The sequence below is a fragment of the Andrena cerasifolii genome, chromosome 7, assembly GCF_050908995.1.
Source record: "Andrena cerasifolii isolate SP2316 chromosome 7, iyAndCera1_principal, whole genome shotgun sequence".
Lineage (NCBI taxonomy): Eukaryota > Metazoa > Arthropoda > Insecta > Hymenoptera > Andrenidae > Andrena > Andrena cerasifolii.
Window position 1 is genome coordinate 5,736,865 of NC_135124.1, and position 27,249 is coordinate 5,764,113.

General features: G+C 39.1%; 2 protein-coding genes across 3 annotated transcripts in view; one reads left to right on the plus strand and one right to left on the minus strand.

Moving 5' to 3' along the window:
• The window catches only part of Cep290 (Centrosomal protein 290kDa), a 158,208-nt gene that overhangs the window by 104,074 nt on the left and 26,885 nt on the right, over positions 1-27,249 (minus strand). The window lies entirely within an intron of this gene.
• Cysu (peroxidase homolog) overlaps positions 1-27,249 on the plus strand; it is a 45,127-nt gene that overhangs the window by 14,081 nt on the left and 3,797 nt on the right. For both annotated transcript variants that reach the window (XM_076816732.1, XM_076816733.1), the window contains exons 3-16: positions 9,134-9,213; positions 9,453-9,546; positions 11,948-12,139; positions 12,233-12,429; positions 15,136-15,388; positions 18,186-18,331; positions 21,396-21,637; positions 22,804-22,936; positions 23,031-23,158; positions 23,244-23,353; positions 23,436-23,528; positions 24,504-24,673; positions 24,817-24,925; positions 27,158-27,248. In XM_076816732.1, the coding sequence (XP_076672847.1) occupies positions 9,134-9,213; positions 9,453-9,546; positions 11,948-12,139; positions 12,233-12,429; positions 15,136-15,388; positions 18,186-18,331; positions 21,396-21,637; positions 22,804-22,936; positions 23,031-23,158; positions 23,244-23,353; positions 23,436-23,528; positions 24,504-24,673; positions 24,817-24,925; positions 27,158-27,248 (2,038 nt within the window). The remainder of the gene's footprint in view (positions 1-9,133; positions 9,214-9,452; positions 9,547-11,947; positions 12,140-12,232; positions 12,430-15,135; positions 15,389-18,185; positions 18,332-21,395; positions 21,638-22,803; positions 22,937-23,030; positions 23,159-23,243; positions 23,354-23,435; positions 23,529-24,503; positions 24,674-24,816; positions 24,926-27,157; position 27,249) is intronic.

A 27,249-nucleotide genomic window follows, 5' to 3' on the forward strand; every position in this document is an offset into this window, starting at 1 on the left:
TCACTATCTATCTAACCTTTGTTCCCCCGAGATAGAAGCACATTCTATGCACATGTTCTTTTTATGTTGTGTTCATTAAGAGCAGGACTTTGGGATGAGCAATAGTACAGTAGAGTGACTCTGATTCCAGCAATTCGTCAGACTCAATGAATCGCGATTTTTTTTCATTTCTAACGGAGCTAAATTAATTAGATTTCCAAAGTCTACAGTTCTAAATTAACGTTTCATACTGATATCAGTAAACCTTATAACAGTAAAGAATCCGTGATTAGGGGAGACCGGGGCTAGTTCATACGTTCTTCAGTTTTCAATTTTTTTAAAATTTTTGTTTGCATTAATTACTTAATAACAAATATGCCAAAATATACTTTGGCCCTTCCTCTTTAATATATAGTAAACGAAAACTTGAGAAAATACATACAAAATGAATGAAAAAATGTTATTTGGACGATCAATTTGGATGTGTCAAAACTATTTACTGTTTCTCCATATAAACCAAAAATTGTTTGAAAAAAACGATTGTTAACGTCAAGGTACACAGACGTAGTAAAGAATTGAACAACAAACTTCACATATCTCGCTGAAACGGAGCTACGCCGCGGCTCCTAATGCCCACAGTTGGCCACTTCTAAAAACCTTATTTTTCTCGTTTTTCTGAACAGTTGTCAACTACAGATACATGATCAACTGGTACCTTTACCCTAACGAAATAAAAATTTATTTAAATGACGGGTCAAGTAAAAGTTACTTTAACTTTAGATTATTTGACGAGTAAAATTAATTTTTTTATTCGACGAATAATCCGGGGCGACACATGGCGAATAATTTTTTTTTTTAACTTTTATTCGTTATTCGAAATTTTATTTAAACAAAAATTGTGCTCGCCTCTGCCAGAGGGAAATATTAGGGTTAAAGAAACGAGAACACCGATGGGTCGAAAAAGCCCCGTGGGGCGGAGTGGGGTTAATAAGTGTAATATTGCGCAACAGTTATCTGGTCGATCGATGAACGAATAACTTACAATGCAAAGGGTTAATATCCTTGCCCAGCGTCTCCCAGTGTCCAAACAGCTGAGACGCTAAAAATTTGACAGCCAAAGCGTGGAATAAACTTTCCAGTTAGCCATGCAGTTCCGCAATGCACTTGGGACAATGTAAGTCGGATGATAATTTATCACAGAGGGATAAAAGTGTATCTCAATACCGGGTCGTGAGAACGCTCGTATAATGAGAACACCGTTACTCGCCGCGGAAAACCTGATCTCCTTTTGTTTATCAGCGCGGATAAGACAATGGGGGGACTGTTGTAATTCCTGGCTTCGAAACCTTGAAACGAAACGTAGAATTATGGTTGTTCGTGGTACAACAAACGATGCGGTCGGAATCGTTTGAAATGTCGCACACTGCTCTGCGGAATTAAAAGGCTGCAGGGAAAATACTAGGCTGACGTGAAAGGTCTGTTGTGCAGGTAATAACGAAGGCGAAGATTTAAACTGAAACTGTGTTCATTTTGGAGAATTGTGTTTATATATGAATTTTCTAGAACTGGCGAAAATTGCGAGGGTGGCAATATGCGGAGGGGTTGAAGATGAGTACAGGGTGGTTCCTTGCGCAAAAATAAATAGAAAATGTAACACGAAAATTTTTATACGAACTTTCACTTTTTTAGAAAATCGAATGATAGAAGTGCATTTAATTAAAAATTAGCAGAATTTATCAGCGACTATGGTACAAATGCAAATGAAATGAATACTTGTGTATAAATAAGTGGAGCTTTTCTGTTGGTCACAGGGGGTTGTTATTCGACCATTCGTAGATTTTTTACGAAATGGAACTTTATAGTTTTATTTAAAGTAGTGCTTCGCACACAAGTGACAAACCTTTTGCACGAACCTGACAGAAAAATGCAAATTACAGCTTCGCACATCAACTCACACAGGCACAACGGTAACAAGCTGATAAGAAACTTCATTTCACTTACAAATATCTTGAATAGTCTCACTTGTGTAGGTGTAATACGATTATGCATTCAGAAAATGATCTGACTTGTAAGATAATAAAACCAATTTGAATTAAAGCTGAGTTAAGGGGGTACATCATCTTGTAGGCCTAAAAGAATGGGTAAATTTAAAATTTGTTTTCTCAGGTAATGCTTCAGTGAAATATCGGAATCTTTTAAGGAGATGTTAGGCAACGTGTTAACTTTATTTTCATACATTATTTATTTTCTAATGTTTTAAAACGACGGAGTTATTTAACATTGTCTACCATCACGTATTGCCAGCTGGCCCTCGGCACCAAAAGCGACTGAAACAAAATAAATAAAAAATTCTTATTTCACCTTAAAGAAAAATAGATTTCCTTCAATATAGCGTACGGTTTTTATCATATTTTAATTTGTTCAATTTTATAAACCTCCAAAGCCGAACTGTTTTAATGAATAAAAAAAAAAATTCTTTACGAATTCGACCTTTCCTTATTTTTAAATTTATTAAAAAATCGTATGCTGTATTGAAGAAAATCTATTTTTCTTTAAGTTGAAAAAAGAATTTTTTATTAAAACCTATTCTTTTAACCCAGACATAAAAACCTAAACCTCCCTTATGTAAATCTTGTCCCTGCTTTTATTTACAATTATCGTTTCCTCCGTCAAGCTTTGTAAGTTTAATGGACGAAGGAAGATGAATTTATTTGTGGATGACCAGGAGGTTCTGGCTCGTCGCGACAGAGAATAGTTCTGCCAGTTATAACAAGGCATAATGCGATTGCATCGTTTCCCCGCAATTACGAGATTCGAACTGCCTACGTCTGCCGGTGCACAGAAATGTTGTTGCACGTTCACGCGAGTTAACGTGCGCTCTTGTCGGCAGCCCGTGTAGTCACGATTAAACTTCTAATTGCAAAAAAGCTGCCACACTTGGTCGCGATCGTTTCGCGGCTAAGCGTTAATAAAGCGCGACAGATCTAGTCAAGATATCAGGAAGCAGTGATCTAAGGAGATCAACAACGGTGAATCGCGAAATCTGAAGGGCTTAGCGATGATAATTCAGAAACTACACACGATAAAAATTATTACACAAGCAGGCATTTTTCGTTTCCATCGATTCGTTTTTAATAATTGATTTTCTAAAGGAAATAATCACTGTGTCGGTTTGAAAAATAAGATTAAAACTAATGCTAAAAATGTGATTATCAAAGTGGTAAATGAAATGAAAATCATTACACAATGTTAATTTTTCGTCAAGTTACGTGGTATTATTTTATGGCTATCAGGATTACTTGGAATCTAAGGAATAAATTGATTTCAGATTTTGGGAGTACGTTCTAAAAATAAGATAGCATATTCTTCATTTTATTTTTATTTTAATGTTAAAGGAACTGAAAACTTTCGTGCCGAAAACAGAATTTTCAACGTCGTATGGCAGGCAATTTATTATAAATTCTCAGTTTATCTAGTATCTATGAATATTCTGCACTTTGATAGCAGAAAAAATATAACACGCTGTTATTCAAAACAACACTTTCTACTTATCTTTAATTTATCGATTCAGTCCATTCACTTTTTTTGCACCTTAATCACAAGAAACCTTATTTAACCGCCAGCCATGAAATCCAAGAATGTTATTACGGTGACAGTTAATTAACTTAAAATTTTCACAAACAGATTATTTTTTGCAGATGCATTGATTTTGCACAGGAAACAAAAAACAAGTTCGTTTGAAGCAGCAAAAAGCTGCCCGAGGGCAAGATATAATGGTGTACAAGACAGAATACATAAGGAATTATCTGCGCGTTGCTAACCACAGTGAAAGCCAGATCAGCGTGCATTTATGCAGCTAAAATATTTTCGCAAGGTATCGCCAACGTAGCAAACAAACTGACGTAAGAATTTCCTCTGGAATTTCAATTTCTACGGTGCACTGCCCCTGACGATTTGTAACAGTATTATCAATTTGTGGAATTCGAAGTTTTACCAAATTAACGGGGAGAGATCGGTAACAGTGCATTTCCGTATTCGCGGCGCAATCCAGTTTCTATTTCCAGTGACAAAGGTGTAACAAACTGTTGAGTGTATCGTGCAGCGCAAGGAAAATCTACTTGCAAATTCAATTTGGCTGAAATTCATTATTTTGCCACCGCTACATTTTATTTTTCTTTCTACGCCCCCGATATATATGCTTATCCAGAAGTGGCAGAGAAAAATCCCCAGTTATCGATACTATCGTTGCAATTCAGCCTTGTGCAACGATACTTTTGTCAGCTGATACTGAATGGAACGAGAAATCTATAGCTTGTGCAATTAATACGTAGATCGTGTTCCTGGTTTTATGGGTGTAACTTATCACTCGCCGATTCTATGAATGCGAGTCGTTCACCTTGCGCGAATTACTTTTCGAGGGAAATGTACATAGTTTAACCTTTGGACGCTGCGAGGTACCCACAGAGGCAACGGTATGTACATGCCCCATTTTGGTACACAGAATAAGCTTGTGTGTTAGATTTTCATCCTATCGTCGTTTGAGATTCCTTATCTCATTAAAGAATAGATACTAATTCGAAGTAACAGACAGTATCGTTCAAAACTTTGGGTAGACTCATTAGTGAAAAAAAGTGTTTTAAAATTTTGTATTCACCGTTGTAACAGACACAGAGTTTTATTTTAACGCCACAGAAACTTGGCAAGTAGTCGAAGATTGTCCAATTTTTTCAATCCCTGTGCGTTGATAGGAACAGTAAAGTACTAGTGCAGGTCATGTTTAAGGATCCACGACAATAATTAGAGCATTCCAATATTTTCACTGAAGTAGATACATAATTTATGTACAGTTAAGCACAAGAGATTACATATACTCTAAAATTGTAATATTATAGTTTTGCTTGACATTTTAATGTATAACATATTTAAATGGGTAGCTACATAGTTGTGCTAATTGAATTACACTGTAATTTAATTACGTAATTTAATTACATTGCATTTCAATTACATAGTAATTCAATTACGTTGTAACTCAATTACATAGTAATTCAATTACGTTGTAACTGAATTACATAGTAATTCAATTAAGTTGTAACTCAATTACATAGTAATTCAATTAAGTTGTAACTGAATTACATAGTAATTCAATTACGTTGGAACTCAATTACATAGTAATTCAATTACGTTGTAACTCAATTACATAATTCAAACTTTTCAATGAATTCAATTCCTAATTACTGTAATTGTGCGTACAATTGAATTACAATGTAAGTGAAATACAATGTAATTAAATTACAGCTCAAAACTCCGAAGAAGTGAGAAAAAAAGTGGAAAAAAGTGTTACAAAGGAGTTTATTTTTCTTTATATATTATAAATTTATGAATAATACCATATTCAGCACTCATAATATTTTTTTTTCTCTTCGAAACCTTTACCTACATATTTCTTTCCCACCTCTTATTACCTCTCAATTTGGTTACCTCTTAATTCGTAATTATAATTCAATTACATTGTACTATGCAATTACAATTGCAAATACATTGCACTACGAATTGCGATGTATTCTAATTGAACGCGAGATCTGAATTACGAATTACAATGTAATTGAATTATTTTGTAATTATAATTCATGGAGTAATTCAATTGTAATTCTGCACAACTCTGGATAGCTATACGTACGCTTTTGAGTCATTATCTTCCTAAGTTTTTGCTCGAAACAAAGGAAGGTAATTTCAAGCGGCCCCAATTTATCCATCCGTGCGTCACGCCTTCTTGTAATCCCAAATTGGTCACATGGAGTTCACTGCACCCCAACGTTATTTTTGAGTTACATTTTCGTAGTTTTGAATCTTTTAACTTTTGAGTGATAATTGTACATTCGTAATACTCTTACAATCATGCTCTAATAGTCTTTACACAAATGTAAATTTTGATGTAATTAAATTTGTTGTTCAAGAAGACCAATTTTCCACGGTTGGGGGAAAAAAAGCGATATTTTTCTTTCCTTTTTTTTCCTTCGCGATAAATCCCTTTTGGAAGTCGTAAAGACGCGACATTTGAACGCGAAAATTGCTCTTGGGGCGCGACACACCCCGCGTGACCGCGAAGGGTTAACATCACTGTTGGAGAATTTTATCGTATTTATGCAACGTCTCTAAACCATCTCTGACTTCAACCATTTTCCAACCGCTTGAAAATTGCTCTTGGCCAATTTGGTTACGTTGCACGAACTGCAGACCATGTAAGCCGTTGAAGAGGGAAAGCATGCTTCAAACGTGACTTCTCCTTCTATGGTTTCACGTAGTCGGACAAGATGAATACATAGAAATTGTTGACACGAATGCCGGTCCAGTTTTCTATCGTAATCTTTGAATATTAAAATAACTTCATACTACAACTACTCCTCTAAAAATATATGTACTCTGCATAATAACGTGTGTTAACTAGTTAAAGATATCCACGTAGAAGCTGTGTGTAACAAAAAATTGTGAAGTATCGTTTAATTAATTAAAGAAAGAATATAAAATGTGAGGGGGAGGTAAAATCAAATTAATACAATGCTGAGTAATTATCAGCAGAACTTTTTGTACATTTAAATGTACAGATACATCGTTTAAAAAATTTCAGATGAATAATATTTCTGTTTTCGTGAATACGATGGAATTTAAAGGATGCATTTATTTGATTGCTTTTAGAATTTAAGAAATTTATACAACAGTTGCTTTAAGTGAGCTACGCACAGCTGATTGAATCAGTAATAGCACTGTTATTAGATCAGTTAAAATAGTAATTACAACACGAACTTGCACAATGGTGCGTTCTGTTGCAATCAAGCTCAGAGCTACTCTCAAATCTTTCCAGCCTGCACTCATTAGTTCGTTTAATAACTATTGTGACAGGATAATTTGTGAGAAAATATTTCTCCGCAGAAGTGGGCACGGACAATTTGCGGATGCCATGTAAGCCGCAAGAATGTTAATAAAGTAATACAGCTGCACAATTACCTTCTGGAGTATTTAAGACCTGATCGAGAGGTAGGAGCGCAGAATTTTTAAGAAACAACGTATCGTAAGGTGGATGTCCCAATTTCTGCTCATTTAAGAGATAACTCGTCGTAAAGAAGGCGTAAAAAATTTGTTTGTGATGAAAATTCGCAGAGTAATTGATTAATTCTTTAATAATAAATCAAGCAATTCAAAAACTATTTAAGAAAGATATTTCAAGATTGTTAACTATTAGTAATTTCTAATTAAATATATAATGCTCTAAATATTGCCCCAAGCTCGTGCAACACTCGCGTAAATGTTTAAATAGTTTAGAATTATTTTCTTGCAACTATAGTACAAACGTAACGCATATAATAATAAGAAAAATACGAAATGATTAGAAATGGGGACATGAGCAGAAATTGGGACATTCACTTTAAATGAATTCATAAAATCGAAACAAAATTGATCAGCTGGCAATAAGTAGCCAGCAATATTTAAAATAAGTTGGTCCAGAGCTTAGCAATCTTTATAAAATTAATCCTCAATCCTAGAATATTGAAAACATACGAAAAACAAACACTGTTGTCAGCAACCTTCGTTCGTTAAATAACAATCTAATTTCAGTTTTCCTTGTTTCGTACCGCTAAATGAGAAATACCTCTTTGCATAATTAACACGTTCACCTCGGTACGGGACATACATGCCCCGTGTTGCACCTTCGTTTCATGTCAGCCATATTTCAGCGAACCGTCATTGCGAGCTAAGAAGACATATTCGTTATCCTCGCACTCTTTTCATCGATACAGATATCCATCGACTCCTTGAAAGTTAACGGAACGTAGCAGAGAAACTTACAGACCCAATTTGTCCCATACTAGAGGGATGTATCAACTGACCTGTAGCACTAATTATGAAAGTCTATTAAAAGAGCTTGAACCATTAAGGGGTTACAAATGTTTAACAAGTCGAAAAATATGGTTACCTTTACGATTTTTTTTTTATAAAAAAACGTTATATTTACAAATCAAGACATACACCTTTTTGTGCATAAATTAAGCTGTATTCTCTTCAAAAATAAATATGATATCTTAAGAAATGATGCCATAGCAGCCCACTATCCCAAGGCCTCTTCATAGTTACAGTATTTGCGGTGTCAAAAATATCTCAGAAATTACTGAACCAATTTGAATCAAATTTTTAAAAAAAATCTAGTACTTGTCGGCACCGATTTTGAAAAAATTATTTCTTATGAAAGTCAAGCATGTGATTTTTGACCTATGCACAGTGTAACGAGTATATTGGGAAAAAAATCAAAACTCAATTTTCCATTAAGATACTGTTATTTACATGTAATTCATATGTTAATCATATTCATACACAAAGAAATAATTTAACATATAATAATTCATTAAAATATATTTTTCAACATAATAAAAGTAAAACAAATAAAATTTTTGAAGAGGACACAGCTTAATTAATACACAAAAAGCTGTATGCCTCTATTTCTAAATATAACGTTTATTACACTAAAAAAAAATTCATAAAGATATCGCAATTTTCACTTAAAACTACTAATAGCAAGCCACCCCTTCCGAAGATCCCTATCAGAATCCTCGCGTCTTGTTTACACCCAGAGTAGGGAAAGAAGCCTTCCGCAATGATCGTAGCTGCCAGTAAAAACTGGATCGTCGACGATCGACCGTGACAGGAATTAAACGACGAAACGAACGTGCGCGCCGCGGCTGATTCAAATGCGAGGAGACGAGGGAGAACCGCCGGGTCAACCTTCAAAGGTAAAAGCCACGAGGAGCGGCACGTCAATGCCAGCATATTTCGTTGCAAGAAACAGGATATGTCAATTCACGTGCGTTCGCGAGTCCACGGTTCGTATGATAGTTTCGGGTTACCTTGATGCAGAATACAAACGAGCGGAGAGACGGTAAACGCGTCGGCTCGCTAAGCCGCGGCTCTAACAAAAGTAGGGTACCTACAACGTTAGGTAATTAACTCGACGAAAAGAGAGGAGAGATGAGAATGAGAGAGGGGAGAAAGGGGGAGGGGAAGAGAGAGAGAGAGAAAAAGGGAGAAGAGAGGCTGTAAATAATACGCTCGTAGCCGAAGATCGAGAGCACGCGTTAACTTTCATCCTCGTTTCTTCATCTTTCAGCCCAACGGCGAGTGGCTCGCAGACATGCATCACCTACGACGCCGTGAATCGCGCCTACATCGAGGCGAGGAAACGCATCAGTAAGTATTCTGTACAATCCGGGGGGGGGGGGGAGAGGGGGATGTCTAACGATAATTGTGTACGACCCCCGATGATTTACGATGTCGTTCGAAACGGATAACACGACGCGATTCGTCACGGCGCGTCGCCTGAAACGATCCCCTCGAGTTTATCCAGCGTCCTCTTCACGGCTACCCTTCCCTTTGTTCCTCCGCTCGCTACGTCGCGCGATGTTGATGCGTTTCGCCGGTTCATGCAGATGTGGCGCAACCCAGAAGCAAAATGTGGCGGCCAGAGGACCTGGCCACGGTCGGTGAACTCCTCCTGGACATCAGCACGAATCTGGCCCACACGTAAGAACCTATTTCTTTCTATCTAAGTTCAAACTTAAGGAGACTTACAAGGGAACGTACTCCACCCCGGAATTCTGGTTTTAATCACACTTCGCGTGAATGCGGAGGATACTGGAGTATGCAGGAGCAATGCTTTTCTGCGGATATTCATTCCGAAGGGGCGAAATCAACCCTTATGGTGATTGCATGTTTTCATTTTTTTTTTTTGTTTATATAACTTAGGGCGAATTCCACTTACGCCCAAATCGCCCGTAATTTTCATTAAGCTAGGTTTTCCTGTACGCGACTAGACGCAACGTCGGGAATTTCAAAGTCGATTTCCTCGAAAATGAAGCGCGATATGAAAAAAGGTTACTCTTTCTTTTCGACTTATAACAAGTAAATAAGTCGAGGAAAAGGAATACAATTTTTTGATATTGCGCTTCGTTCTCGAGAAAATCGAGTTTGAAGTTGCTGACGATGCGTCCAGTCACGTATAAGGGAACCTACCCTAATGAAATTCAAAGGCGATTTGGGAGTAAGTGGATTCGCCCTTTATGAGGTTGAGAGATAGAACAAAACTTTGTATATAAGAATTGTTCAGTTTGTGTGCCCTATATCACTGCGAAAAGAAAAATGGAGTTATATTAAAGAAATGAAAATAGCGATGAGTTTAAGGGCTTCAGAGTGAATTTCGGCAGAAAAAATTGCTCCTTCCACATTCCAATATGCTCTTCATTCAGGAAGTTTTGGGTTAGGAAGTGGGAAGTATCTCTGGGCGATTACTGATTGGAAAGTTACATCGATGAACTACTTTCCGTTGAGGAAGTAAAAGGTACAGATGATTCAGCATTAAATTCAGGGGGAAACGAGATGGTCGATCAAGTGAATGGACTTCTGGACCCAGATACGATGCTTTATTACTTGGGCTATATAGGCCATCCAGTGTCACGAGCTCACTTCTTTTCATTAATTTTTATTTAACATTATTTCCTGTTTCTTCAAAATATTGGAAAAGTGATTGAACTGTACAAAATTATTGGCAAATATAGAAATGAGATGAAGAAGTTTGAAATAAGTAATTGACAAAAGTAGTTGCAATGCTTTTTGTGTTAGAATACATATTTTACACACTTTGTTTATAGAATAAAACAACAACGTAATAATGTTTCATATAAACAAATATGTGCAACGATTTCTTGTTTTCTGGCTTTAGTACAAATCACCTATTCTTACAAAAATAAATGACCTTGGAGATAGTAAAATAAATGCTTCTTTTATTGTGAAGTTCTACTGGATAATATATATTAAAAGTAATCGGAAGTGCATTTTGTATGATCGTGAATATGAATAAAATATTGAAAATATTTTAATCTTCCACTGTGAAAATGATAAATGAAGGGATTCTCTAGAGGAATTGAGAAAAGTTATAAAAAGAAGCTGTAATACCACAAGAAACGTTATGAAAACATGGAGTAGAAAAATTGCAAGAACCGTCCTAGGAAACTTAACGAATATATATATAACACGGAAGGCAAAAGAAAGTTCTGTAGTGTTTTTAACCTGAATGCAATACCCCAACATTCTTCTGAAAAAATCATTCCCAAAGAAACATTACAAAAGATACTCCAAAACAGGGCTGTCCAGCGTAGGGGCCCCTCACGCGCCTGCTTCCCCTTCCAATCTTCTTCTGGCGCAGCGTGCCTCCGTTGTCAAGTTTACCGCGCGACGCTACGAAGGCTGCCATGACGGGCTAGCCCGGCCTTAGAGCATATACTACTGGAGGTCTCATTGCCTTATGTCTCCTGTCCTCGAAACTGTCGCCAACATCACGCGAGAGAGAGAGACATGTGCAAGCTGCTGCGAGTGAGAGCTGTACACCGACGCATGCGCATTGCGAGCGATTGGGACTCCCTCGTTCTACCTCTCTCGCTCGCACCGTCGAGAAAGTATCTCTTTCTCTCTCGCACGATGTTGGCGACAGTTTCGAGCTCTCAGTGAGACCTCCATGTCTATATGCTCTAAGAGCCCGGCTAGCGTCTTTGCGGATAGCGTCGCGCGGTATCCCTGACAACGCGGACGAGAGTGGGAGAAACCCAAGCTCCCGCGGGAGCGACCTTGGACAGCCCTGCTCCAAAAGCTCTTGCAATAATGGCATTACCAAACGCTAACCACACAGAAGTAGTTTTAACAGAAGAGTTCAATTAAAATTTTTTAAAATTGTACGTATCAAAGCCTACTAACTTCCAACCCCATATTTCGCGATGGAAACAAATTGAATCTCTAAAGAGCATTTGGTGATTCAAAGCAACTGCGCACCCCAAACAATCTGTCTCTGCCAATAGTTGTCTGCCTTCCCAGTGCTACAGCTAACAAAATACTCTGTGAATCAATAAACCCTTTTACCAAATGGCATTACTAGGTACGGCCTAACCTTCGAGGAGATCGACAAGCTTCTACCCCTGATCGACACCTCGAAAACGTTGATCCGAGATGTGTGCCCGGCCTTCTTGAGCGACGTGGAGTGTCGGGCAGGGAAGTACAGGCGAAACGATGGCCTGTGCACGAACCTGCGCAACCCAACCTGGGGCTCCACTTTGTCGCCCTTCCAGAGGTGAAGCTTCGCGCTGACGAAAAATTTTCACCACGCGATAAACGTTTCTTTTTTCTTTTATTTTTCCGTAACAAGAGTCTGGTTCCCCCGCAGATTGCTGACTCCCCGATTCGCGGACGGGTTAACAGCGCCGAGGATATCGGCGACTGGTCACGATTTACCATTATCGCGGGTGGTGTCACGCACCATGCATCCTGACGAGGGTTATCACGATCACGCTGGCACAGTTATGGTGATCGCCTGGGGACAGTTCATGGATCACGACTATACGCTGACTGGAACGCCTCTAGGTACGATTCTAACCGAGATAACCGCCGGGTTTATACGGTACAATTTGCGTACCGTTGTACGATTTATCGGTGTCAATCTTAAGAATCAAGAACGATTAGGGGGAAAGACGGATTAACCCTCCGCTGGTAAAAGTAGGATATTTGTTGCGTAAGTGATGCATCGAGGTCAGAGATTAAACGGGCGGGATAGAGATAGGGGGAGCGTTAAACTGAGAAATTAATGTAACCGCAGTGAAATATTACGTTCAATTTATTTTCTGTTAGTTGGTTTTTTTAAGGTTCATTGAGAGTCCAGTGATGGACGTAAAATTGAATGAGAGAAGTTTTAGATGGACGATTGATTTAAAGCACTTTCATACTCGCCTAATCAGTGTTTAATCAGCGTTAATTTAAACATTTTTTAGAAAAAGACGAATTATTGTCGACTCAACATCTACGTATCGATTTAAATCAATAAAACCACATTGCCAAGTAGAAAAGAAATTGAGAAGTACTCGCTGATATTGCCAAAATAGTTACTGAGAAGTAGAAGCAGATTAAGTGGAGTTCTATCATAAATACGTCAACTCTAGACAAATTTCATTTGAGAGAAAGAGCAGAGCAGACGCGAACCGATCGATCAAAGTAACGTGACGTCTGAAAAGAAGAGCGAAAGGTTTTTATAGCCTCGAGGAGGTACAGTGGCCGAGAATCCACGAGGTTAAAAACGGAGAAAGTAGCCAAGCCCTAATTTCCAGTCAATAGCAAATTATGCAATCGTCTCAATTACATCAGCGTGTTGAGAGGTTCATACGTATATAGCAAGGCGTCGTAGACAGCTCCCAAGCCCTTCTACGTCGAATATTTACCGTCTATCGAAACTGGGCTAACTACCAGAGAAAGCGAACGATCGCCGTTCAGATAACTAGGAGGTCGATCATGTGACTACCGTTTCCACGGACCGTGCGATCCACACCAAAATCGCACACGTCCGCACAATTTATCCTGGAACTTGGTAATTAACAGCCACAGAGGCCACTTGTTGCGTGTTACGTTAGAAAAATTAATTGGCTAGTTCTGAGAAAAGTGTCACTTGGTTTCTTAAAGATGAAACACGAGATGAGAATTCTGTTTACAAAGGGGACAGGAGTCGAGAGAAACGGAGAATGCTTTCCGACTAGAAAAGTACGTTTTCAGCATAAATAAGCCTTGTTAGTGAGCCAGACTTTTAATTCTTAAATAAAACGATTAGAATAATACATATGCGAGAAACAAAAAATAACATAGAAACAGGAGTTTAAATTAATTATGTTATATAGGTACCCTCTTGCGTGATACCTACCTACTTACGCATATATGCAGTAGGATGGCCTTTATTTATACGTGTCGAAAAAAAAATAGTTCCTGAAAAAGATTATTGCAATCGGACAACAGAAAAGGGTGCCGACCAGACCTTGAAGTTTAGAATTCAGTGGTTAGAATTTGAAGAATTTCTCAAAAATGGTAAGCCCTATCGAAATTTTGTTCAAATAATGTTAAAAGAGCATTCAATTTTCTGCAATTACTGTATATATAAGTTTTGCGTGCTTCCAACCGTTTTTTAGATAATAGCGTTTGAATGTAGAGAGCGAGGCGCGCACTTCGCACCTCCCCCCTGTACGGCGTGACGTATCGCCTATACGCGCGTAGGCGCCGTCCTCTCTATATTCAAACGCTATTATTTAAAAAATGGTTGGAAGCACGAAAAACTTATGTATACAGTAATTGCAGAAAATTTAATGCTCTTTTAATATTATTTGAACAAAATTTCGATAGGGCTTACTATTTTTGAGAAATTCTTCAAATTCTAACCATTGATGAATTGTAAACTTTAAGGCCTGGTCGGCACCCTTTCCTGTTGTCCGATTGCAATAATCTTTTTCAAGAACTATTTTTTTTATCAAATGGCACCGTTTTAGGGGATAAGAGCAAAAGAAATCGCGGGTTGAAAATAAAGGCCACCCTAATATGCAGTCAGTCTGTGCTCTTATATCTTAGTATATCCTCTTAGATCACATATACGTGAAATATGTAGGTTGCTGCATAAGTTCTGCCCGCTAGAGTACGTTTTCTACAGAATTGATTTTTAAAAACAGTTTATGCATACTTAGCTACTTCAAACTATGTAGGTACTTTCCATCATTTTTTATGACAGCTTCTCACCCATGTGGAAGTTATACTATGCCTCTTTTACCTGTATAAATCTTCCAATTTATCATTAAAAAAGAAACAACTTATTGCACTTTCTGTGGCGTCGAAATTAAATAAGTTCTTTCCGTTTAAGGTAAAGCGATCGGGGAATAAGTTCCAATCCCAGTTCTGGTGTTTTCTTTTGGGTTGCTGTTGCCACGTGTGGTCTCGCGTTGTCACGTAGGTTCAGGACGACCCTTTCGATTCGCAAAGGAAGCTCTCTTAATTGGCAGTTCCTGCTGCACTCTCTCAAGTTCCTGAGAATATAAATCAGCATTGATATTTGTATCTGGATTGAGTGACTCGTTGTGTTCTCATGATATAAACGAAGTGGCGGGCAAAACTTACGCAGCGACCTAATAGTTTGTCAATACCTCGCCAGGCCGACGGAGGGAAATTAATGATGCCAGTGTAGCTGGTCACGTGGGATTGAGTAAATAATTATATCGAGCGCCGCACATACCAGTGCTATCACATGATCGATGAGCACTCTTGCAGATCCACTGAACCGAAACGACCCCGAGGAATGCTGCCACCGACCGCCTCACCTGAAGAACCCTTACTGCAACGAGATCCACATACCGGAAGACGATTACTTCTACAGGCTGTTCCGCGTGAAGTGCATGGACTTCGTTCGCGCCTTTCCCGCCGTTCGACCTAACTGCCGTCTGGGGTCTCGCGTGCCTTTCAATCTTTTGACAGGAGTGTTGGACGGGAACACTGTCTACGGAATTACGGAAGCGTTCGCCAGGTAAGACCTCTGCTCAGAGATCAGTCGGATCAAATTTTGTTGCGCTCTAGAATGATAATCTACGAGGGGGCTGCGCAATCATTGATTGGTACTACTAGCTCTGCTTCTCTGCTACCGAGGGAAATAAGGCAGGAGACTTGCCTGACGATTCTACCGCAAAAGCAGTGGGTAGTAAAATAGGGGTGGGGAACATTGAATTGCAATAAACGCGTGTGAACATTGCTGGTTGAATCAAAGTAGGGGAAGGTGGGGTAAAACGGAACGCTTAACTTTGGAGGGTGATAACTTAAAATCGGGTGGAGGAAAAGACACGAGACTTCAACCGGAGTCTTCGGTGGACCTTAGACTATAAGAAAATCAAAGTCATTGTTAAGAAAAATCTTTGGGAACGACGGAAAATGAAATTTACCGGAGGTATTGACATCTTCGCCTCGCTGAAATGGTGGGGTAAGACGGAACACCCACTCGAAGACCGTGTAAACGTACAAAATCTTTATTTTTATGATTTAAAATGTATTGATTTATGTTAAAATCTATAAATATATGTTTTAGGTATAACTATTGCAAATAAAATATAACAAAAATATATATTATACATGTAAGAGAAAATATTTTATTAGATAACATGAAAATTACGGGAAATAATCAAATATAAATATAATATCGTAAAAGAAGGATAGATTAATACGATTTGTTTATTATTTTATGAACAAAAATCACATACAAATGTATCATCTTCCTTTTCAGCGCTGGTGCAGGCCTCATGGGCCCACTCTTTACATGCAGTGATTTAGTAAACATTTAATATTTACACTTCAGCGCGAGGTAAACAACTTTTTATATACGTGCAAATGTAGCGCAAGGACTATAGAATCCAACGATGTACTTGCCGTTATTAGTTTTCCAAATCCAAGTACCGAAAAGTGGTCGAAAGTCCAACGCAATATTGAAACGTCGATACCGGAAATTTTTCCAACTCTCTTAATGGAAAAATAACGCGTGCAGGGGTCTATGGTCTATCACAAAATGCTATGAGGACCCTTTGGTTCCATGTCACGCGATACCAACTCATTCGCAGCTCTTATCTAACAGAAACATTGGTGTTCCGTTTTACCCACCCGTTCCGTTTTACCCCACTTTCCCCTATTTAGTAGAATCGGCAGAAGTCCGCGGATCGTGGGCCCTGCGAATTCTGAAAGACAGTCTTTTTTTATAACTATTTGTGACGGGTATAGAGAGACACTGTGGGTGGGATGTGAATTTCAAGAGCGTGACGAATAAAAGAAGATTTGCTTAAGATGATGCAGGTTTATAGGGTTAAACGTGAGAAGAGTAAGACTTAAATGGAAGAGGATGTAGATTGTTCCGTAATCTACAAAGAAACAACACCTTTATGGATACGTGTGAACATTACTGTTATGATATTTCACGTAACTACGAACCAATATTGATCGAGCATCGAGAAATAATGAAAACGTGTAATAAGGAGTAAGTAACATTGCCCCCACAACAGGGATCACGTTTTCGGTATTTCAGAAGCTTGGGGTGGTTCGATTATTTTTCTTTGTACAGTGAAAGAGGAACTGAACGTAATAATCATCGCATGACGATAGTAGCTCAGTTATTGAACCACTTGCAACACGTGCGCCAAAGCGGTGGCTGTTCGCTAGCGATAGAAATGATCCACTGTCTCGCGACTTGCCAGCAATTCGATAGTCAAATACTTATTCGGCAGAACTGAAGCGCATTGAAAATGTGATGCACATCGGAATGATTACTGACACTGAATGACAAGTGTTTCAGGTACTTGAGTACCTGCACTTAAGTACTGATTAACAAATAACAGCACATAGATCACCAGCAGGGGCGGCTTTAGCATACTTGGCACCCCCGGGCAAGATTATCACGGCGCACAGTAGTCCGAAATCCCCATATCAAGGAAAAAATATAGTAGCATCAATGCGAAACCTTCAATTTATACAAAACTTGGTATCCCGGGGTTTTTGAGGTCGCTGATTACAAATATGAAGTCAAAATTGGTAAAAACAAAATATCTCCTTAGTATAGGAGATATTTGTGTGTCAATATTAATGATTAAATTAAAATATCTACTAAACTAATAGTTTTCCGACACAAGTCAATACTTTGTCATAGAAAATGATGAACTGAATAATCCAGTAATGTATTAAAAAATATATGGTTCCGTTTAACAAAACATCGGTGACCTTCATACATATGCCCTTTATGCGTCCACATATAAAAAAGTAGTTGAGTCTATCTTCGCAATATTTTTGAAGATCGGTGGGGGAATCTTTTGAGTATTTTTTGGTATTGGTATAGATTAAACTCTGTTACCTATTTCGCTGTCAAAAATGCCCAAGTGTGATAGAATCCATGTGAGAATAATCGTACCTTCATCTCTGTCTCTTGAAGAGATCTGTTTGGTTACCTAATACGATAATATTTTGCTGGCTGGAGTCGATGATAATTGAAAAGTATTATTCCCATCACTACCGTTCGGCGTACGAAACACCTCAAACACGGTACGTCCGTTACGTCACTCGGCCGATGATAAATCAGCGTTACGTTGTTCTATATTTTCTAATAGTAGGTACATACATTCTGTTCCTCGCACTTTCTAGTCCGCTCGCATTATGAGATCCAACGATTACTCAATTCAGCCCAGCACCGTCGTCTTTCTCCCCTGCATTAAGGCGTTCCACGGCAGGAAGCTTTACGCGTCTTTGGACACTATTCGATGAGAGCTCACCGAACTTCCGTCTGTTCGCACTTTCAGGAAACTCCGCACCGGTTACGGGGGGCTGTTACGTATGAACCCTGTCTTCTCGGAATACGGCTTGAAGGACCTATTGCCGCTCAAATTGGATATTCCAGACGAGGGCTGCACGCGGCCAAACCGATCGATGTACTGCTTCGAAGCAGGTAAGACTTTGGATACCAAATAATACTGCCATCTCTTTTAATTTAATGCTCCTTCTTTGCAAAATGTCCGTCAATTGAAAAGCAAAATTGTATTAGGTTGTGACGTATGAAATGTCCGTTTTCTTCGGTTAAAATAAATATGCTTCTACGCTTCACCGGTTAAGTTTATTAATCGAAGTACGGGCCGTTAGAATCGACATACTTCTGCCATCGAGGTGCAATGCTTTTAGTACCGATTTCAAAACATATTGTTGTTCTGGATTTAATAAAATCGGAAGAATGCACTTTCTACTGCCACTCGGTTTGGAAATATGGTGGACGGCTTGAAGCTTAGCTTCCGATTTTAATCCGTGTAGCTTTTTTAATGTCACTCGCGAAACATGTGGGCGAGCGTTAACATGAAAGAGAACAGAGTCCCTCGTCCGTTTGCTGATTTAAGAGATAACTCGTTATAAAGAAGGTGTAAAAAATTTGTTTGTGATAAAAATTTGCAGAGTAATTGATTAATTCTTTAATAATAAATCAACCAATTCAAAATCTATTTAAGGAAGATGTTTCAAGATTTTTAACTATTAGTAATTTCTAATTAAATATATAATGCTCTAAATGTCCGTATTTCAAGCTCGTGCAACCCTCGCGTAAGTGTTTAAATAGTTTAGAATTATTTTGTTGCAACTGTAGTAGTAATCGAACCCTGACTATTTATAGATTCGAACCTTTTAACTAAAAACTATACCTAAAACATAAAGCTACAATATCCAAAATTAACTTGCGTTCAATCTAGTACCAAATACGAAACACAACAAAAAATATCTTAAGTGGTACGATATTGGCAATTCTCAGCTATGCAGATTTTTGTCTTCTCCTATTCGACTCTTTCAAACGTCGAAGAACTTAGAAGTACATTCTCGAACTCTTCCGGTACTTTTTCTGAGGTCCGAAACCGGCTTCTAAGACCCAAGTACTTTTCAAGTACATAGAAATGAAACGCCCGCTCTTATGAGTAGTATTCGAATCCCACGAAGCGAAGCTTTTGTACTGGAATTGACTCGGATTCACGAGTACATATTGAACTTGATCCCGTCCCCACAAATCACCGCCAAGTCTAATCCTTCGCCATCTATATCGGCATCAGAGCGCCGCGAAAAAACGTCATTACAGCCTACGACTTTATCTCTCACTCTCGTCACATTCACCACCCGAGAAACGATTTTCCCACGTTCTGCTCAGCCAGTCAGAAAATCGCGCATATCCTACGCGATAACCGTGCGTGTGCAAGGCGGAACAATTGAATCGCAATGCAAGGGTGCAGTAACCCATGGTTAGGTGCAGTTATTAATATGCATCGTACATTACACCGGAGCACGTTCGGCGTCGTCGCTGTCTGATCTCGACGAAAAGAGGCGTACCGTTCTAAACGGGAACTCTAAAGAAATTGATCGTTCCGCGATCGCCCAGGCTGTACTCATTAATTAACACCGCGACGAGATCAAGCATCGCTGCAGGGCGAACGATAATGGCACGTTATCTATGCGAGCAGCGTCGAAATTCACCTACAACGCTCCCATTCTGCACCATCGAGCCGAAGAACGTTGATAACCGTTCGATCGTTCGATTATCGACGTGCAACGCGACGTGTGTGCAAAAAAAAGGGAGCGGCACAGGACCAAGGCCGACTGCTTCATTGGTAAAGTTGCCAGAATGATTGGCAGGCTGATTAATATTCGTGTACCTACGATTACATTGTGCCAGACTTATTTGTCTTTGCGTTTTCCGGGTGGAATGCCTTTATCGCCTTCGAAGGGTTCCTCTGCTCGGCGCAAAGTTGAAGGTTTCGCGCGAAAGAGTATAAAGAATCTCGACGAGTATAGTAGCTCGGTGGAAAAGTTCGTGCGCAAACTGTTAGGTGATGTTGGGTGTACGGAAATGTCCCTTTTTACTACATTTACTTGTTCTTTTACCAAAAGAGTGACAGAACGTATTAGATAGCCAAGGAAAGTACTTTGATTAAAAAGGTTTGACAATTTTTTTTACGTTTTAAAAACTTTGGTTCCACGAAGCAAACGAGCTTCTGCAGCGACCTAAGGGATAAACTTACGGTTCCTATTTACTGATGCCTTGTCATTGTTTAGTTACAGAATTTGCATTTTCTAAAAAAAGGGGTGCAGCCTGTTCGCTGAATTAATTTGCTCGGGGAAGTGAAGAAAGGATGGGGAAATGGTTTCGTTTAAGGGGACTAGGCAGTCGAAAAGTCGATTTTTTTATTGCACATTTTGAAAGTACTATCTTTTCTGAATAAAATGCCGCTTGGTGTTTAGTAAAATTCGCAAAATTGTATATTTGGCGGCTAAAAACGTCAAGTCTTTGCCCAGAAATTTTAAACGCGTTTTTCTCGAATATTTCTTCTCTTCATTTTGTTCCTGATTGCGAACGAATGGAGGTTCAAATCGACTTGGAAAAAATTACAGGATGTGTAAAACAGGTGCCATTTCGGCGCAAACCTCTGATATGGTCCGTAAAAATTCGAAATTTTCATAAAAAATTTAAAAAGTCACCGGATTTTGGTAGCGCACCACCATTGTCTGCACGTTACCAAAATCCGGTGACTTTTTAATTTTTTTATGAAAATCTCGAATTTTTACGGACCATATCAGAGGTTTGCGCCGAAATGGCACATGTTCTACACATCCTGTAATTTTTTCCAAGTCGATCTGAACCTCCATTCGTTCGCAATCAGGAACAAAATGAAGAGAAGAAATATTCGAAAAAAACGCGTTTAAAGTTTCTGGGCAAAGACGTTTTTTGACGTTTTTAGCCGCCAAATCTACAATTTTGCGAATTTTACTATAAACCAAGCGGTATTTTATTCAGAAAAGATAGTACTTTCGGAAAATGCAATTGAAAGAAACGATTTTTCGACTGCCTAGTCCCCTTAATTCCTTTAACCATCGCGTTTCTAAGTCGTGGAATGCAGTTGTTCCACTTTCCAGCTAGAAAAATAATGGACATTTAAAAGATCGCCGAGCAACATTCTTGCTGAATGTACCGTGACTTTTGTCTTCAGGTGAGATACGAGTGAACGAGCAGCTAGTGCTGACCTGTATGCACACGTTAATGGCACGCGAGCATAACAGAATCGCCAAGACGCTCACTCAAATCAATCCGCATTGGGACGACGAGACGTTGTTCCAGGAATCCAGGCGGATCGTTATCGCGGAAATTCAGCAGATCACCTACAACGAGTTTCTGCCCATTCTGCTTGGGAAAGAAGTTATGGAGAAATTTGGACTTCTCCTCGAGAAAGATGTAAGACGACGTAGAACTCTTTTAACTCCCTCTGAAGTCTCGTTATGACGACACGCGTTGATATTAATTTTTTTTTGTTGATATAAATGGAATGTCGAAATTCGACACTGACCATGACTTCTGACCTCTTCTAATTAATAGTGAACTTGAAATAAATTGATTTTATTTCATGAAATTTCCAAACATTGAGAAAGGGTTAAAAGAGTGATTATTAAATAATTTGAATCGTGTCTAATCCGAAGGAATTGTCCACTGCGTTCCTTAATTAATGAGAACTCATTATTATTACGTACAGATGTAGATAAGACAGTCCAGCATTTGAATATTTATCACTAGACTGCGGAAGTTCGTGCAAGTGTATATTTTTATAGGAAAGTACTAAACAAGTGGAACTTTGACAGAAATGTGTTTCGTCATGAGAGGAGTCTAATAATATATTTTTTTAATTAACGAAATTATTCAACCTTTTCACTCCGGCCATACTGCTTCAATTGCATTGGCGCGGGAAGTTCTGAAATACGAGATCCTGTCTTCGTTGCTAGCATAGATATATAAAAGCTGATCTTAGGACCTTGTCATTTACGATTAAAAAATTAGAAACAGTGGGAGTGTCTTTAACAGAATCGGTAGGTCTGGTGGCTGGAGTGATTTCAAATATGAATTACATCCCCAGTGATTATTGATAAGTATCTTCAAAACTGAACAGCATCGCTTAGTAGAAAGAAACAAAGGTTTCGCAACAGTTTTAAAAATATCACAAATTCTAGGAAAAAAAATCCAAAACGACATTGGAATAAAATTAAATATCCTCCACTAAAATCGTGTGATATAGAAAGATTATTTTAAGCATTTAAACTTATTTTTTCTAACAAAAATTACCAATTCTCGTTTAATAATTTAGAAAAAACGGTTGTTAATTGTAATTTGAACTGTGCATGAAACGTGGTACATATAATAGTCCATATTATATTATCATAGTTTGTGCAGTAAATATATATTGATTAAACAAAATTGTATGAATTTCCTGGTCCCTACGAAATCGCGTATTTCGTGCATATGCTTTGCATATTTACGGCTTATCATACTTGCATAAATTTCCGTAGTCTAGTTACCTCGCAAACTTCAATATTGGGAACTGTACACGTATTGTTACGCTAAATTTACAGAGATACTGGGATGGTTACGATGAAAGCGTGAATCCAGCTGTGATCGACGCCTTCGCTTCCGCAGCGTTCAGATTCGGCCACTCTTTGCTACCAACGGCTGTCGAAAGATGGAGCAAAGCTCACAAATTTATTGGTAAGTTCAGACAATATCGTCTTTCAAATCCAACCGAAATGATAGACCTCAAAGTTAGCACAATTATTAATTATTAATATTTACTATTTTCAAGCTTCGAAGAGGCTGTCAGATTTGATCAGAAGACCCTACGACTTGTACCGTGCTGGTGTTTTCGACGAATACATCATGGGACTGATGAACCAAGTCGCTCAAGCTATGGATGACTCCATCACGCAAGAAGTACATACAAAATCCTCTCGAATGTCCTTCGAATCGAATACAAGAAAGAAAAAAACAGAATATGCATTACTCTTTTAAATTTCAGGTTACGAATCATTTGTTCAAAAAAGTCGGAGCTAAGTTTGGGCTGGACCTCGTCTCCTTCAACATGCAGCGCGGTCGCGAATTCGGTATACCGAGTTACATGGAGTTTAGGTTGGTAAATTTCATTTTAGACATATCCTTCGTGTGTATTTAATTGCACTAACCATTCAACCTGGTCGTTTTCAAATTCAAGGAAATTCTGTGGCCTTCCCTGGGCGGACACCTTTGAGGAACTATTCGGTTCTATGCCAAACGAGACTATCAGACGATACAGCTCTATCTTCGAGTGAGTACTGAGAACTAATTAACAAATATACAGCCTTGACGAAAAATTATCATTATTATAAGTCAGTGGTGCACAGGGAGCCGTTTCTAGCGCCTAGCTGCGAGCAACCCGCCACTGCTGCAGTTCGCCTCACCGATTCTAATCTTAGCAACGGGACAGGCGGGTTGCTCGCAGCTGGCGCTAAAGACGGCTCCCTGTGCACCTCTGTTATAAGTAGTAGTAGGGTAACACCCCTTGGTAAAGATGAGGGAAGGTTTGCATAGAGAACAAGTATTAGAAGTCACAAGACAAAAAACATTTTTGTTAACATGTTTAGTTACTAATACAATCCTCTGATGCAAAAGCTTTCCCCAATATTTTAGCTGCTTTTAATAAATTTTTGAGTGCTGAATTCGAAACACAAAATAAAAATTTCATTAAGGTATAAACCTATAAAGTTGCCATAACGGTTGGATGCGCGTAAATATTAGAACTTACTAGAAATTTCTAAGAGAGTATGAGTCACTTGTGACTTCATTAATTTTTCACTGCTAATTTCATTCCATCGAATATTACAACATAAAAATGTCAAAGCAAGTTGTGAGAAAACTGTACGCGATGCAGCAAATCTGAGGCTATTTTTGCAATTCGAAGTTCAAATTCCTATAAAACGTACAACACAGTTATACAATGTCTGTATAATTAGCCACTAATAACTCTCACTAAAAAGAAGAACACTTCATTAGCGCAGGATGCACGAAACGGAATTTCGGAAGGTCGATGAGGAACTGCAGAAGGAATGAGCAGGATGCTGCGAGTGGCCGAATGAATTTACCATAAAATTTTAAAATATCGGCGTAAACACATTAATAATTCAGAGCCATGCTAATTATAGACTAAACTCCGGTGGACCATGAGTCACGCGGGATTACGCAACTCCGAATCGGCTCCAACGATTTTGCAATGCGTAACGGTACGGCTACACTCGATTTTCAGGCACCCGGCGGACGTCGATCTCTGGTCCGGTGGTGTGTCCGAAAGACCACTTCCGGGTAGCATGCTCGGGCCAACCTTCGCCTGCGTAATCGCCACGCAATTCAGCTATTCACGTCGAGGTGATCGGTTTTGGTACGAGCTGCCGAACCAGCCATCGTCCTTCACTCTCGGTAAGAACCTTTCGAATCGGTATCCCCGAATGGCGCGGGCTGCTCGATCCAAGGACTCGTCGATCGATCGAGGGAGTAGCAACCGTTAACGACGCCGGTACCTCTCAAAGTCGCACACTTTCACTTCCTTCTTTTTTTTCTAGAACAACTGAACGAGATTCGGAAAATGAAGCTCGCCAGAGTGATCTGCGACAACACCGACCTGATCGACACCATACAGATCTACCCCATGGTGCTCCCCGATCACGAAATGTAAGTGTTACACTCGCGAGGGAAGCGCGCGAGCTTCGGATCACTGGTTTGCTTTAAACATTGCATAGGTGCAGTTAGTGTACTCAAAGTTTGCGAGAAAATCGAATTTTATCCTAAGTTGACACCTCTTTTTTCGATTAACTTTGACATACCGGGTCGCGCACACCCAGGGCAATTTTCTGAACGACTGCCATTCTCATCTGACGAATCTAATCGTTATGAAAAAAATTATAGGTCAATTTCGAGGTCTCTGGAATGTATTGAAATTTTGTCACAGTTTTTGGACAACATTCTAGATTACCATATGTCGAGGAAAAACGAAGAGAATCTTCAACAAGTTGTAACTTTTACCAATTTCAATATTAGAAGCTAAAAGGCTGCAGAGTTGTTGTTCAGGTATAATATTTCGAGACACAAAAGAGTTTGTAAGTCGGCTTTGGGAAAAAGGTATTTACTTTGCATGTAGAAGGTAGGCTATTTCGGTAATTGAAGGAACAGAGATGTTCCACGAATATCCACGATATTCTACGTAGAATCCACGTGTTGGAAAAGGTACGGAGCGTTAGAATCAGCTTATGGGTGGCTCACACCCAGAGTGTTAATGAAGTTAATGAATGATTAAAGTTCTGCCTTTTTAGTCCGTGGATACACATATACGTATGCACTCATATCTAAACTTGAAGCAGAGTAATTCCAAGCTGTGCGTACATTTAATTACTTCGACGATTAGCTGTTTAAATTGACTTCATTTCCACAAAATAGATCTAGCAAAGACGAATCTACGAACTCGAGTTTCTCACAAAATTTGGAGTATTTGTGTCCTGTGCAATCTGCCTGGCACTTTCAGTAACCCGAACCATGTGTACCTCTCTGTTATGACTCGTGATCGTTACGATACACGAGAGAGGAAAGATGTTTGTGGGAAACTGTGTATTTCTGCCAGCGTACGAACGAACTGGCTACCGCGCTGGAAGCACTTAAGCCACCCTCCCCTTTCGCGACGCCACCGCGCAATAGCCGATCAGCGATTGCACCGTGAGAATCGACCGTGCTCGTGCGAAGAAGTCAGCAGATGAAAGTAACTTTGGTTGATTGTAACATCGATACCGAAGCGGACACCCGAAATGATCGCTTCGGTGCCTTGTTTCGTTGCGCAATGCAGAGATTGATCTTGCGATCTATCGATAACTATAACCCACGTGAATTATTTTTCTTCGCACCAAAGGAATATAACACAGGCAACTCTCGTGTAACACGATTATTTCGCGGATTGTCTTGGCTTTTAATTCGTGTTGTGTACCTTTCTACAACCTTCGTACCTTTCTGCACCGTGCATTATCAAAACTGTGTTATATGCCGGTTGTCCACCTTTTTTATTTCGTATTTTTCTTTAAACCGTTCATGTAACCCTCGACATCTTTATTCCTAAATTGTTGTACAGTGTTATATCGAGCCACTGTTTTTTTTTTTTTTTGAGTAGGGTTTTATTTTAAAATGGTCGTATTTACAATGAAGTCATTAGCGACCACCCACCTCCGCACAATAATTAAATATTTGACATTTGGTTACAAAATTGCGCAATGCTGAATTATAAGAGGTCGAGTAAATTAATCGATTTGAAGAGTTGGATTACATCCTGGATGTTTTTAACTTCATTCAGGTTTAACTTGAAATTTGTCTTAACATTGAATCGATTTCTTTCCTGGGAGAACTTAGGGCATGTCAGGCAAAACATGTTCTATGCTTAAAGGTGTTTTACAAGACTCACATTCGGGGGAGGGTTGCTTAGTTATTAAATATTCATGGGTTAGTCGCGAATGACCGATACGAATGCGGGTAAGAGCGGCTTGATTTTTCCTAGATAGCACTGGGGTATTTAGTTTCTCTTGAAAATTTTATCCGACTTTATGCAGCTTCGTTTGGGAATTGTTCAGCCATTCGTAATTCCAGAGATTATTTATGGCTTCTTTAATAACTGCTTTTGAATCTGGAAGGTTTGTTCTGAGATCCGCAGTGATAGGTAGCTTGGATGCCTCTTGGGCGCGATCCACTGTTTTGTTTCTTCAAAGTACCGCGTTATAAGAATAGTACTTATGACTGTCTAAAGGTGGAATCAGACGGCGCGTGAATCAGCGATCTTTGCGCGTGAATCGCCGATTCTGATTCCACCTTAAAAGCGTTAAAGCTGTCTAAAATAATAGCACTGATACCAACCTAATCTTTGCGTTACAGAAACCCCCGCGTGCCGTGTCGAAGCGGAGTTCTACCCAGCATGGACCTGAGCAAATGGGCCGAGTACCCCACCACGAATCACGCGCAATACG